The following is a 13,561-nucleotide window of genomic DNA, read 5'->3' as shown; positions in this document are numbered from 1 at the left end:
ATGCCCCACCTCAAGTAGCAAAAGAAAATAGTAAACTATCCATCCATTTTCCAACCCGCTGAATCCAAACACAGGGTCACAGGGGTCTGCTGGAGCCAATCCCAGCCAACAAGGCAGGAAACAATCCTGGGCAGGGTGCCAACCCACCACGGGACACACACAAACACACCCACCAAGCATACACTAGGGCCAATTTAGAATCGCCAATCCACCTAACCAGCATGTCTTTGGATTGTGGGAGGACACGGGGAGAACATGTAAACTCCACGCAGGGAGGACCTGGGAAGCAAACCCAGGTCTATTAACTGCAAGGCAGCAGCGCTACCCACTGCGCCACCGTGCCGCCCAATAGTAAACTAACAAAAGAAAAAAATAATTAAACTAAAAGCTAAGCCAAAAGAAAAAACAAAATAGTCAGAAGACCAGCAAAATGAACTGTAAACACAAAAAGGGAGGTGAGTAACATTACTACTAGAGCTACCATGACATCACTGAAGCTAAGGCAGTAGGGGACTTAACATAATTTATGGGGAAGGGAATGGGGCAAAATTTTAAAATAACATAAAAACGTAGACAAAGGAAGTGGGGCAAATTAATTTAAAAAAAAAAAACAAAAAAAATGCCATCATTACTAGTGACAGTAGAATTTTCCATTTTGGTGACATTTTCATTTCGTTTTTTTGTCTTGCTTTTGCTCGAAGTGTCTTTTAACCGTGGCCTGCATGTTACTGTAAGTCTTGCCATTGATGAAAGTTCAAAGGGCCATCGAGTACTAATACTGTAGCTCAGTTAATTATAGAAGATGTGTTATGTTTTGGGGCCCAACACTACAAAAAAGGCTTGAATCCTTCAAATAGGCCTAAAATCTGAAAAGGCCTGAGAAATACACATAAAAGAGAGGGGAACTGAAAAAAAAAAATCCACTGGCTAAATTAAATAAAACTATCAATATTTAAATTAATTTACTAAGGTAAATGGTCCCAAAAGTAAACCAACTTCCAAAATGTCCTAAAATTAAAATAAAGAAATAATAATAAAACTAAAAACAAAGAGCAAGCAGAACAGAAATTAACTAAACCCAAATCCTTACAAATTAAGAATCAAAACCTAGAAAAAGAGCTGAAGTTTAGAAATCAAACAAAAATGGGGAAAGACCCTCCCAGCTTTTAAACGGAAAAGGGGAGCTGAACGACAAAAGGTGGACGCCTAAGGCCTGTCTTAAGGCACGCTGGGCCTTTAATGAGACCACCAGTAGCCTGATCAGCAGCAGAATCAGGAGGCCCCATCCCCTTGGGTTCAGCATACAAGCAAGAGGCATAACTTTAAAAAATTAACACGAGAAAATGAAAAAAATATATAGAATTATTAAACAAAATACTAAGTAAAGACACTACAATGAAAAGATGAGGAAAAGAAACAATATTTTGTAACATAAATCACAAGATAATGACAGAATAACCACACTAAGTCTGGCCAAATCGTAACTGTCTGCCTGTCTCTGCTACAAGTCGATTTTTGACGAGCCGACCTTCACAACATTCGTCCTGTAGCCCACGTTACCAGATTGTCGGTACTAACGGACTGTGTCTTAAATCCTGCAGATCACATTTGTGGTTATTCTTGTGCACTGTAAAGTATCTCATCAGGACAAGCTCTCCGAGATGTGCTATAATCAGGTTGATTTACTGGAATTTCATATGATTCCTTTTAATCGACTTCATCTGCCACCTTGAAATGTCATGTTGTGTCTCCATGTTGTCCCATTGTGCGTCATGTGCATTTCATTGTTTTCGTTCTTCTTTATAAGTCTTTATAAGCAGTATTGATCTCTTGGACTGCTTTCCAAACTAAGTTAAACTTGAACTATTTCTTAAAAGTGCCAGAAGTTACCAAAAAGACAGAAGACGTGAAACCAGCAGTGGCCATTCCCAAGAAAGAAGCCATAGTTCCCGAGAAAGGTACTTTTTAGCTTTACTTGTTACCCGTGTTCAAGGCTCCTATTTGCTCTTTCTCTCTTTAATGCATTGAGCCAAATACGTTCGTCGATTGTCTTGCAACCACGCAGCAGGCGACATAAATTTTAAGGTGACTTTGACCTCTTTTTTCAAGTCCCAGAAGTCAAAGAGAAACCTGAGCCAAAGAGAGAGGAGGTCCCTGCCAAAGGTAGCTAAGTGACGTTGCAATCTTCTGATTTTCTGCAGCACATCTTGAACCCTGTCCCGTTGTGTCTTGTCGTATCGTGTTCTGTCATGCATGTTGGAGTGTGTGTGTGTTGTCTTCCATTTTGATATCCATCTGAATCTTCACATCTGTCTCTTCATCTCTGAAGTGAAGTGTAAATAACAGAGCGATCACCCAGTGCTGTCCAACCTCGTGTTTGTGCTGTGGTGTGTTTTAACAATAAAACAAACCTATCTAAATTATCTGTAATATTCTTAAAAGTGCCTGAACTGAGAAAGAAGGTCGTCCCCCAGAAACCTGATACTGCTAAAGAGGAAGTGATACTCACACCAGGTACACCTCATTACTGCTTGTGCGTTTCTTGTGAGGCGTTTCGGTGTGTGGTTGTAGGTTCCTAATTGTTCTATGCATTTCCCAATAAGTGCCACCCAAGAAACAAGTGATAGAAGCGCCACCTGAGCCTGACAGGGCTGCCCTGAGGCGAGGTAGGCGGCCCACCTGTCGTCTTCTCTGTGTGTGCTGTCTCTCTTTGTGTCCTAAGTGTTATGTGTCGAGACATGTGTGCAGCATGTCGGCCACCTCTTCTTGAAGCTAAAAGTGAAATATTCTTTAAAGCTCCCAAAGAAGAACGGAAGATGGAACCATCAGCCACCATCTTGACCATCTACCACGCTGAGGAGAAAGGTAGCTTAAAGTTCCTGACAAAGGACTTGTGTCTTTCTAACTTGTGGTTGCCTCCCATAAGTTGAAACCCTCTTTGTCTGTTTAAAGCTGTGGAGGAGGACCTTAAGTTGGTGTATGAAGAAGTTCAAATGGTGCCCACTCTTTTGAGGAAGGAGATGGTGATGGCCAAAGGTACATGAAATTTGAGTCCAAGGCCATTCAATATGTTACAGTTTTGTACGTGTGGCTGTTTAGTAGCTGTAAACCAGGATGGCCTTCAAAGCAGCTGTACAGAATACTAATGGATGCATGCATGGGCCAGGCGACCTTCTCTTACTTTTCACTCTCCTGTCCTCTAATAAAAACATTGTGGATGCAGCCTGACCACCTTCTATATTATGGCTGTTACTCTGTTTTATGTCATTGTGCATCTTACCCTGCTTGTCGTGAAAAGTGACTTGCGTTGTTTAATTTGCCCAAGATGTCAGAACGGTTGCTCTTGAAGAAGTGAGTGTCAACAGTGTGTTCAGAAAAGAGGCGACTCCAGTTAAAGGTACCGCTGCTAGCCCCTCCATCATCCTCATCCCACCTGTGTTTTCTGTTCTTCATGCTGTCCTGTTACTGTTACTGTTTGTCTACCCTCTTTGCCCTTTGCATTGTCCACTGCCAAACCCCACTTCTTAAACACGAACAATGCTGTCTTTCAAGTTCTTGAGCTGCCAAGGAAGATCAAGGCAGAAGAAGTGGCCCCCATCTCCAAACCAGAAAAGGAGCCAGTAGCACCTCAAAAAGGTACTGAAGCTTTGACAAGGAACAGCAGGGACAATCAAAAAACGACACAATAGCGGTGAAAATGAAAGTGGGGAAAGGCTTTTGAACTTCCTCATTGTCCACTGAAGTGCTTCCGTTCCGCCAGAGCTTTGCTTTTCAGAGTGCTTTGCTTTATGAAAATCTAAAATTGGTTAAATATTTTTTTGAAGTGCCTGTGGTTCCGAAGAAGAAGCAGCTACCTGAACCTGAGCCCGCCAAACCCGTTGTCAAAAAAGAGGTCAAGCCAGTTAAAGGTATTTGAAGAAAACAGTGGCATCTCATGGCTTCCTCGTCCACTCTAAGCTAATGACCGCCATCTCATTGTCTGCACGTATTTAAGTGACTACACCATTTCCATCTTTTAATGCAAATCTGTGCAACCCCCCCTCCCCACCTCCCAAAATGTGCGGTAGGTAATATAACGTGCTTCCTCATTTCACCATTAAACGATTCATGACGCCTCAAGCTTTCTTGTCCTAACCACGCGTCTTCATCATTTCTACTTCTTCAAAGCTTCTTCATGTTCTTGCTCTACCAAGCATTCCCAAAGATCCAAATTTAAAAACCTAACATCTATAATGAGGTGCTGCTTCTTTTTGTATTTGCAGAGCCTGAAGTGAAAAAGCCAGAACCTGCACCTGAACCTGAACCTGAAGAACCAGGAGAAGGTAATCAAAAACTTCGGGGGGTCCTCGATTGGCATTCAGAGTCGAGAACGAGCGATAACTGATGATGATACGACAGTAGTAATAAAGCATTGGCAGTCCTCACACACGCTGTTACGTCAGCTTACAAGGGTGCGTCTGGGATCAGGAGATAAGTGTGAACCTAATTACTAGCAGGGCTCAATACCAGGAAGTCGATGATTCTCCGCATCTAAACCAAATTATGCACTAAAATTAGCACAAAAGGTAAACACAAATGAAATATTTTTTTAAATAAAGTCTCAAGTCTTTTAGAAGTAAAAACAATCTCGGATTCTAAAAGGCACAAGTCGGCAGCTTCTGAAGCATCATGGAAGTTACATGGAATGTGATTTCTAAGAAACCTAACTTAGTAACGTAACATTGTGCCCTAGAAAATGGCAGCAAACACATACATGAAGATCAAGGATTGTTTTGGAAAAAACACAAACCCCAGCTAATGTGACCAGAAAACTCTCTACAACAATTTAAGAAATGACTTCAGGAAAATATTCTTAGCACGTTGTAAAGTTTCATAACTTGTAACAGAAGCATATGTGACAAACTGTGAAGCTAAGTGTAACAAAGACAATGCCACCGTTCATTATGCTTTAGGTGCCTGGGAACGTTTGACCAAAAATTATTCATAAGAAACCTTTGACTATGCACCATACTGGCCCAGCTTCACTGTAAACTGAACGAGAGGAGTGTAGTTTGTGGGACATCACTGATGTTCAGCCAGCAAACTAAGGAGAGAGACCCGGTAATGAGAAAAGATGTGATCAGAATTCACAAGGAGGGTCGAAACCGTAAGTCAAGGAGATCGTTACACCAGAGTACATAACGCAAACTGAAAATCATAGTCAAGAGAAATAGCAAAAAGTTGTAACGAGAAACACCGGTAAAGATATACATGCTAAATTCAAATCATGGAGAATGAGTTTTGCATCACACTGTCACAAACTCCACAAAGAGCCATAGCAAGGCTTGGGGCAGCCACCCGTAGATTTGGTTCCCTGGCTGCAAATTGCAAGTAAATGACACCACTGATGTGCACAAACTGGAGTCCAAAACAGAACTGAGGGAATAAGGGAAGAGGTGGAGGCTTTTAAAGGTCAGGGCAGGAAGTGACGTCAAAGGGGCCGGGATTGGAAAGGTCTTCACCCATAGGCTCGAGCCCAGAAGTGACGTCAACAGGGCCAGAACCGGAAAGGTCTTCAGCTATAGGATCGGACCCGGAAGTGTCGTCAACAGGGCCAGAACCGGAAAGGTCTTCAACTATAGGTTCGGACCCGGAAGTGACGTCAACAGGGCCAGAACCGGAAAGGTCTTCACCCACAGGCTTGAGCCCGGAAGTGTCGTCAAAGGGGCCGGGATCGGAAAGGTCTTCACCCATAGGCTCGAGCACGGAAGTGACGTCAACAGGGCCAGAACCGGAAAGGTCTTCAGCTATAGGTTCGGACCCGGAAGTAACCGTCAACAGGGCCAGAACCGGAAAGGTCTTCAGCTATAGGTTCGGACCCGGAAGTGTCGTCAACAGGGCCAGAACCAGAAAGGTCTTCAGCTATAGGTTCGGACCCGGAAGTGTCGTCAACAGGGCCAGAACCAGAAAGGTCTTCAGCTATAGGTTCGGACCCGGAAGTGATGTCAACAGGGCCAGAACCGGAAAGGTCTTCACCCATAGGCTCGAGCCCGGAAGTGTCGTCAAAGGGGCCGGGATCGGAAAGGTCTTCACCCATAGGCTCGAGCCCGGAAGTGACGTCAACAGGGCCAGAACCGGAAAGGTCTTCAGTTATAGGTTCGGAGCCGGGAGTGTCGTCAACAGGGCCACAACCAGAAAGGTCTTCAGCTATAGGTTCGGACCTGGAAGTGACGTCAACAGGGCCAGAACCGGAAAGGTCTTCACCCATAGGCTCGAGCCCGAAAGTGAAGTCAACAGGGCCAGAACCGGAAAGGTCTTCAGCTATAGGTTCGGACCCGGAAGTGACGTCAAAGGGGCCAGAACCGGAAAGGTCTTCAACTATAGGTTTGGACCTGGAAGTGTCGTCAACAGGGCCAGGTGGAAATTCCCGTGAATGGTCTGCAGGAAAGCGAGAAAAAAGAGTCCGTGCACTCTGCCACAATCAAGCGCTTTAGCTGCCCCCCATGCGCACGTGTGTAACAGCACTACTAAAAATACTGTTGAGTAATTAAGATCAAAAATTCTGTCCTAAGACCTCTGCCTCCTGGCATCTACGAACATGAAATGGTGGTGCCCATACATTAACAAAATGTCAAATAATATACTACTACTAAACAGAATTTAAAATAATTAATAAACAACGCTAGAAATGTTCCGTAAGACATAACATAACTTAAAACCCTCACCAGAGGCTGGAGAAAAGCGGACAAGAATTGTTAGGGGTAGAGAATGTGTAACATTTCATATTCAGGGATGTGCAACGGTACACTGACAGGAGGATTTGTAGGGAGAAACCAGGAGATGCGCGATGAAATCGTAAAGGTAAAGCTGGGCAATCAATGGAGCTTTAACTCTCAGCCAGCCAGAGCGCGATGCAAAATCGAGGTCAGAAGACAACGCAGGAGGCCAGTGCTAATAAAAAAAAAATGACAAGAGACAGTTTAGTGAAAGGGTCTGGTAAGGTTTAGATCTGCAGATCGGATAAAGGTGTACCTTCAACCTACCCTTGAACGCATCATGCCAGTGACAAATGAATCATGACCTCTGAGGTCGCACCTCAACAACATGGGACGCAGACCTAGTGACAGGTTACAAACAACGGAAACTTAAAATGGACCAAACAATGACATAACTCCTTAATTATTTGGAAAATCGAAAAATAAATGCCACAACAATTAATGCCCTTACCCAGAAAGCCCCAAAAATGAGTATACAATCTTTTTTTTATTTTTTAATTTGATTTGATTGGATATACTGTATTAATCTTCAAGGGGAAATTGTCTTTTTGCATGACCTTTGTGGATGAGAGCAGAGGGTCAGCCCTTGTATGGCGCCCCTGGAGCAATTTTCAGGTTTACGGGCCTTGCTCAATGACAAATAATGAACAAAATAGAATAAAAAATTAATAATACAACCCATAACACAACTCTCTTGTATTGCAGCAGTTCTTAACGTCTTCAAACCATTTGGACATATTCAATGATTGTGAGATTATGTGATATTTTTAATATATTGTGGACATATCTATTTTTCCATCCGTCCATCAGTTACACTATAAATGTATTCAATGTTAATTGTTGTGATGCTCTGTCTATTGGAATATATTTTTAATGCATGTAGTTATAAGATGAAATGCATTTTTATTCCAACAGTTTCACAAAATGTCAGCTACAAAACAAAATGGCTTCCCAATAATTTCAAAGCAAAAGAATAGAATTTCACTTATAAAGCTAAATATTTATTCTTGATGAATGAGGTCCTTCATAAGAAGAATAGCAACATATAAAGAATGATGTTTCATTGCTAGAATTTAGTAATACCAAATCCATAGATACCTGCTGTGTCTGGAAGATGAAATTAACAGTAGAAGGTGAATGTTTTTCGGTTCTCAATTTTTCTTAATTGAGTTGATCTGTTAATACAAAATGCAGCGAAGATGCTGGCAGTTGTTCCCCGAGCGGAAAGTGCCAAACTATTAATCAACCATAGCTGGGAAGTCCACAATAAACCTGACATCGGTCTCCTTTGTTTTTTACTAAGGGAGTTCTACTCACTAATAACGGTGCAGGTGAGCAGTGACGTGTTGCATGTTGATTAGCAATTAAAAATAAGACTTTTGCTGGTTTCTTTAAACCGAACAGTGAGTGCATATTGTGACAGTTTAAGGTCTCCGTGACCCCTTTAACCCTCAGACCACACGTCAGACACCAGGTAATATATTTATTATAATAATAATGTGCACAAAGCACCACCTCTCCACAAATCTCCTAAATCAATAACTAATCAATAAACAATAACCAATCCTCCACACTCCCAGACGCGTTGCCACCCTTCCACCCAGCTCAGCTCAACGTCTGGGATTTCCCATTGTCCTTTTATATTCCCTGACCCGGAAGTGGTTCCAACCCTACAATCCATGTGATTCCTTATCACTTCCGAGTCAGATAAAAAGTCCTTTTCTTCATCCCGGAAGCACGTCATTTCCTTTGTCGCCTTGCCTACGACGTACTTCCGGGTTATAGGGCACAAACAACTCTCTGGGCCTCCCTGCAGCGTCATCTGTTGGAACCCTGTGGTATCCAGCAGGGCTGTAAAGGAAAACTCCATCGTCCATGATTCCCTGCTGGTATTCGGGGCACTTTCATGCCGCAGGGACAGCTCCATCTGGGGGTATTGGCCGGGGTAACAGGCCGGACATCCCTCACAATATAAATGCGATTCAACAACCCAGTTATTCACAGAAAGCCCGTTTCACAAATGCCATGTAAACCCTTAACGCCATGAGTAACTCAGTTATAATTTCATGTAAACCCTTAACCTGGTTGCACATGTCCACTGCACTCTGCTAGCCCGTGTATGTCTTTGCTTCACACACACATATCAGGCAGCCATAACGTCCATAACGATTCGTTTCCTGAGACCAAAGCTCAGGTGATCGCAGTATTCTTTCTCCTGGTTGAAACTATCAGTCTCAATATTTCAGAAATTTATGGTGAATAGCTGAACGTACTTCGCTATAACTCTGCAGTATAATTTCACTAGACACAGGCCCAATGCTTGCTTTTGAATCCACGGTGGACGTTGATGAGTCCTTTTCATAAGTGTTTTTTATGACAAAGGAGATCTCTGTAAGTGGACTCGGCCATGTAAAGGGGGGGTTTAAGAAACCATATTTCGACTTTAACTGGATTACTTGGTTTTGTGCGCACATGTAAATCGAGTCAATGATGAGTCAATGAACCTATAAATGTAGAATATAACTCTTTCCCCCAGTCTTCTGCAGAAATGAAAGAGTTTAAAGTGTGCCCTTGTGGCCACCTGACCAGTTCTTTGATCAGTAGAGTTAATAACATATTGTGTTATTTTTTTTTTCCTAAAACAGAGAAAAAGGTCCCAGTGACAGCTCCAGTTGCAGATAAGACGAAAGGTAGGATGATAAATCTGTTTCTCGAATCAACACTCTGTGCATTTTCAGATTTACTAAGAACCAACAATGTCCTTTGTGTCCAAAGTGGTCTTTTTGTAATGTTAGACGTGATATGTGTCGTGTCGTTTGAAAGATATTGAGGTTCTGTTCCGTCTGTCACGTTCCTTCATGAGTGTGGTTTTGTTTCTTTGGTTGAGAAGCAGAGTACGTTTGTGACATGTAACGTGAAAGGATGAATGGGTGTTTTATGTAGTGTTTGAATTTGTCTTCTGTTTTACGTCTGTCGTAGTGGTTGGATCGCTGTGATGTACTATATATCGGTTTTATTGTGATGCATTTGTAATGTAAAACCTTTGTCACCTTAGACAAACCCAGCGTTCCACCGTCAGTTATTGTTCAAAAAGGTAGATTTATTGAGGACAAGCAAAAAATGGAGATAATTGAAATAAGCCAGGAGTGGGAAGAAGAAGCTGAAGTAGAAGTAGAATGGAAAGAGTACATTACAACAGATGAGCCATCACCGGAGACCACCAGGGTTTCAAGTTATGAAGAGGAGGAAGCAGAAGAAGTGGCATTTGAGGACACCGAGGAAAGAGAATTCGAACCTGAAGAGGTGCGTTGGAAGAAAGAAGAACTCATTGAGTCTTTAGTGACAATGGAAACAACAGACCGTGGCATCAAAACCGAAGAGAGAGAAGAGGTGCACTTGGTTCAGCTCAAGAAGCACAAAGATGAGACTCCTCCAGAAAAACCAAAAGAAGAAGTCAGCCTCAGGAAGACTGAAAAAACAGTTGAGAAAATCAAAACAGAAAAGGTGATCAGCAAGAGGACTGGCCAGATCCCTAAGGATGAAATTCCTAAGGAACCGGGTGTGGTGTTGAAAAAAGTGGAAAGGAAGACCACTGAGGAGACAGAAAGAGAGGCTGTCACCCTCAAACCGATTCCAAAAGTCACCCAAGAGAAGGCACCAGAGAAACCTGCAGAAGCAGAACCAAAACCGAAAAAACTAGAAAAGCTCCCAGTGAAGGACAAAGAAAAAGAAGTCGTGCCCCTGAAGAAAGGCGAAAAGCTTCAAAAAGATAAGGCCAAAGAGCCAGAGATAATTCTGCAAAAGGTGGAGAGGATTCCCACTGAAGAACTGGAATGGGAAACAGTCAAGCTGAAGCCGGTTCAGAAAGTTCAGAAAGACACAGCGCAAGAACAAATTGAGGAGGTGACCTTAAAGCCCAAGAAGGTGGAAAAGGTTCCATCTGATGCAAAAGAAAAGGAGCTACCATCTTTACAGAAAGGTAAAGGGGTTCCAAAATCGGAGATACCCACAGAACCCGGTGTCGGCTTGAAAAAAGTGGGGCGGCTACCAACACAAGAGAAGGAAAAGGAGGCCATCACCCTTAAACCTGTTCCAAGGGCCCCCAAAGAAGAGGCACCCAAAGAAGTAGATGTAGGCCTCAAGAAAGTGACTAAAGTCCCAACACTGGAAAAGGAGAAGGAGGCCATCACTCTTAAACCTGTCCCAAAGGTTCCCAAGGAGGAGGTACCCAAAGAACCAGTTGTGGGATTGAAAAAAGTGGACAAAATCCCAACAGAGGAAAAAGAAAAAGAGTTCATCACCCTTAAACCTGTCTCAAAGGTTCCCAAGGATGAGGCACCCAAAGAAGCAGATACAGGCTTGAAAAAAGTGGACAGGATCCCAACTGTGGAGAAGAAGATGGAGCCTATCACCCTTAAACCTGTCCCAAAGGTTCCCAAGGAGGAGATAACCAAAGAACCAGGTGCGGGTTTGAAAAAAGCAGAAAGGATTCCTACTGAAGAAAAAGAAAAGGACTTCATCACCCTCAAGCCTGTCCCAAGGGTCCCTAAACCAGAAGCACCAAAAGAGGAGGGTGTCGGTTTGAAAAAAGTGGGACGGTTACCGACTGAAGAAAAGGAAAAGGAGGTCATTGCCCTCAAGCCTGTCCCCAAGGCTCCCAAGGAGGAGCCAGTCAAAGAACCAGAGAAAGACCTGAAAAAAGTGGATAGGATTCCCACAACAGAAAAGGAAAAGCTAGAAAAACCGTTAAAAAAAACGTCCCAGTCCAAAGGAAGAGGAGAGAATGGTACAGCTGAAAAAGGTCGAGACCCCTTTGACCAAAGTGGATGGGAAGCCCAAGATTGTTGAGCCAGTTCCCATAGAAAAGAAGCCAAGTCAAGAAATTCTTCGTAAACCTCAGGAAAAGCCTCTTGTAAAAGAGCCTGCGGAGGGAATTCCGATAACTCTTAAAAAGACCCCCAGGAAGACCAAGTCTCCAGAGGAAGTCACCCTAAAGCCAGGCAAGGGGAAATTGCCAGAGATGAAGGAACTGGCACCTGAAACCGTACAACTGAGGAAAATTCCTACTCATGTGGAAGAGATAGTTTATGAAGAAGAACCAGAAGAGGAGGAGGATGAAGAAGAAGTTTGGGGATGGGACTATGAGTACCCCTCATCTGAGGACTGGGAACCGGAGGAGGCTGTTGAAGCTCCTGGGAAGTCTGGTGAAACACGAGGTGAGGTGACTGACTGCTGCAGACCTTCGCCACTGACCACCTCACATCCTGTTGCTTTGGAAAAAGACGTGTTTTTTTATTTTGACTTCCCATAATCTCCATTTGTGAAACTCAAACCATTTTCATTTGTTTCCATCTGTTTTGTCGACATTTTCATAACATGTGCTCTCTGTTGGACCATCGTCTGTCTCACAATCTGGTTATGCAAACCAACTTGTTTTTGTTTTGTTTTTTTATGCTTAACAAATCCCATGGCATATCCGGTCATCTTAATGTATGTGATGTGTTGTTGTGGTACGCCTAACCGCGGTTCATCCATTGATTTGACGACTGACTTGCTTTCCCATAATCATCTCTTGTCCGTTCAGATTTCTCTCCCTTTATTAATTTTGCGTAATTTCTTTGATTTATATGGTTGTATATGTTTTGAGTATACGATAACTTGTGCCTTTCTGATAACAGATGGAAAAGGACCAAAAGAAGAAGCTGGACGAGGTAGAGGATTTCCAAAAGGTAAGGTGGAGGACTATTACTTGTGTCTTAGTTATCATGCATGCATGTGTAAAGTAAATAACTCTACATGTAAAACAAACTGTAAACTCCCGAAGCAACCGTCCACCACATTCGATGCCAGCCGCATAATCTGCAGACTAAGCAGCCCGCTTTCACTCTTGCCAAGAACATTAACAAAATAAATAAATAAAGCAGGCGACATAGAATCCGGTAGCTGCAGCCTCAAATATCAGCATATCTGTGGGTGAAACACATGATTAGTGGATAGTGAGGGTCTGGAATAAGATGGAAAAACCAGGGCAGCGTCACAGAACAGAATATTTCACCTTCACTTAGTTCTCTCTTATTGGCTTTATTTTAGATGACATTTTATTTTAGATGACATTTATAGAACATGCATAAATAATTTACAAATTGTGGTCAAACGTAGCAAGGAACGACTCCAATGTAAATGTTGGGGTGCCCACTGGGTCATCCCGTTAAGTTCAAATCGGTCTTAGGAGGAGCGCCATCTCCTGCGGTCTGCTCAATTCCAAATGAGACACTTCCTTCCAGGGGACTCTTGGGATTTATAGAGCTCAGACTGGGATGGCCGGGGTTGGTTGCCCTCATTGGGCCTCTTCTCAGTTACCGTAGAGGGAAAAGGAAACGCCCTTTTTGTCCCGGAGTACCTTTACATATCTCTGATGAGCTCGGTAGGTGATGCTTGAATACGTGTAGAACCACAACCATCTAACTATCTCCCAACGATCGCCGAGCATCTCACCACCGCGAAGTTCTGATGGAAACTGCGACATTCTATTAGATAGATAGATAGATAGATAGATAGATAGATAGATAGATAGATAGATAGATAGATAGATAGATAGATAGATAGATAGATAGATAGATAGATAGATAGATAGATAGATAGATAGATAGATAGATAGATAGATAGATAGATAGATAGATAGATAGATAGATAGATAGATAGATAGTGTTGCAGTAGAGGCTTTAGTCCACCTCTAACACCCTCAGGTACCACTCCAGACACCAGGAAAAAGCCCAAGACTTCTTTATTTTACTATAACTACGTGC

General features: G+C 42.8%; 1 protein-coding gene across 1 annotated transcript in view; it reads left to right on the top strand.

Annotated features, from left to right (window-relative positions):
- The window catches only part of ttn.1 (titin, tandem duplicate 1), a 394,831-nt gene that overhangs the window by 215,520 nt on the left and 165,750 nt on the right, over positions 1 to 13,561 (top strand). Inside the window, 14 exon segments of the mRNA XM_051930464.1 lie at positions 1,878 to 1,958; positions 2,110 to 2,163; positions 2,443 to 2,514; positions 2,604 to 2,666; positions 2,797 to 2,865; positions 2,953 to 3,036; positions 3,326 to 3,397; positions 3,553 to 3,636; positions 3,825 to 3,908; positions 4,263 to 4,322; positions 9,401 to 9,445; positions 9,811 to 11,599; positions 11,601 to 11,971; positions 12,434 to 12,484. Coding sequence (XP_051786424.1) covers positions 1,878 to 1,958; positions 2,110 to 2,163; positions 2,443 to 2,514; positions 2,604 to 2,666; positions 2,797 to 2,865; positions 2,953 to 3,036; positions 3,326 to 3,397; positions 3,553 to 3,636; positions 3,825 to 3,908; positions 4,263 to 4,322; positions 9,401 to 9,445; positions 9,811 to 11,599; positions 11,601 to 11,971; positions 12,434 to 12,484 — 2,979 coding nt within the window.

Source organism: Erpetoichthys calabaricus, chromosome 8 (genome assembly GCF_900747795.2).
Source record: "Erpetoichthys calabaricus chromosome 8, fErpCal1.3, whole genome shotgun sequence".
Lineage (NCBI taxonomy): Eukaryota > Metazoa > Chordata > Cladistia > Polypteriformes > Polypteridae > Erpetoichthys > Erpetoichthys calabaricus.
The sequence above is the reverse complement of the archived record's forward strand: the minus strand, read 5'-3'. Positions and strand labels throughout refer to the sequence as shown.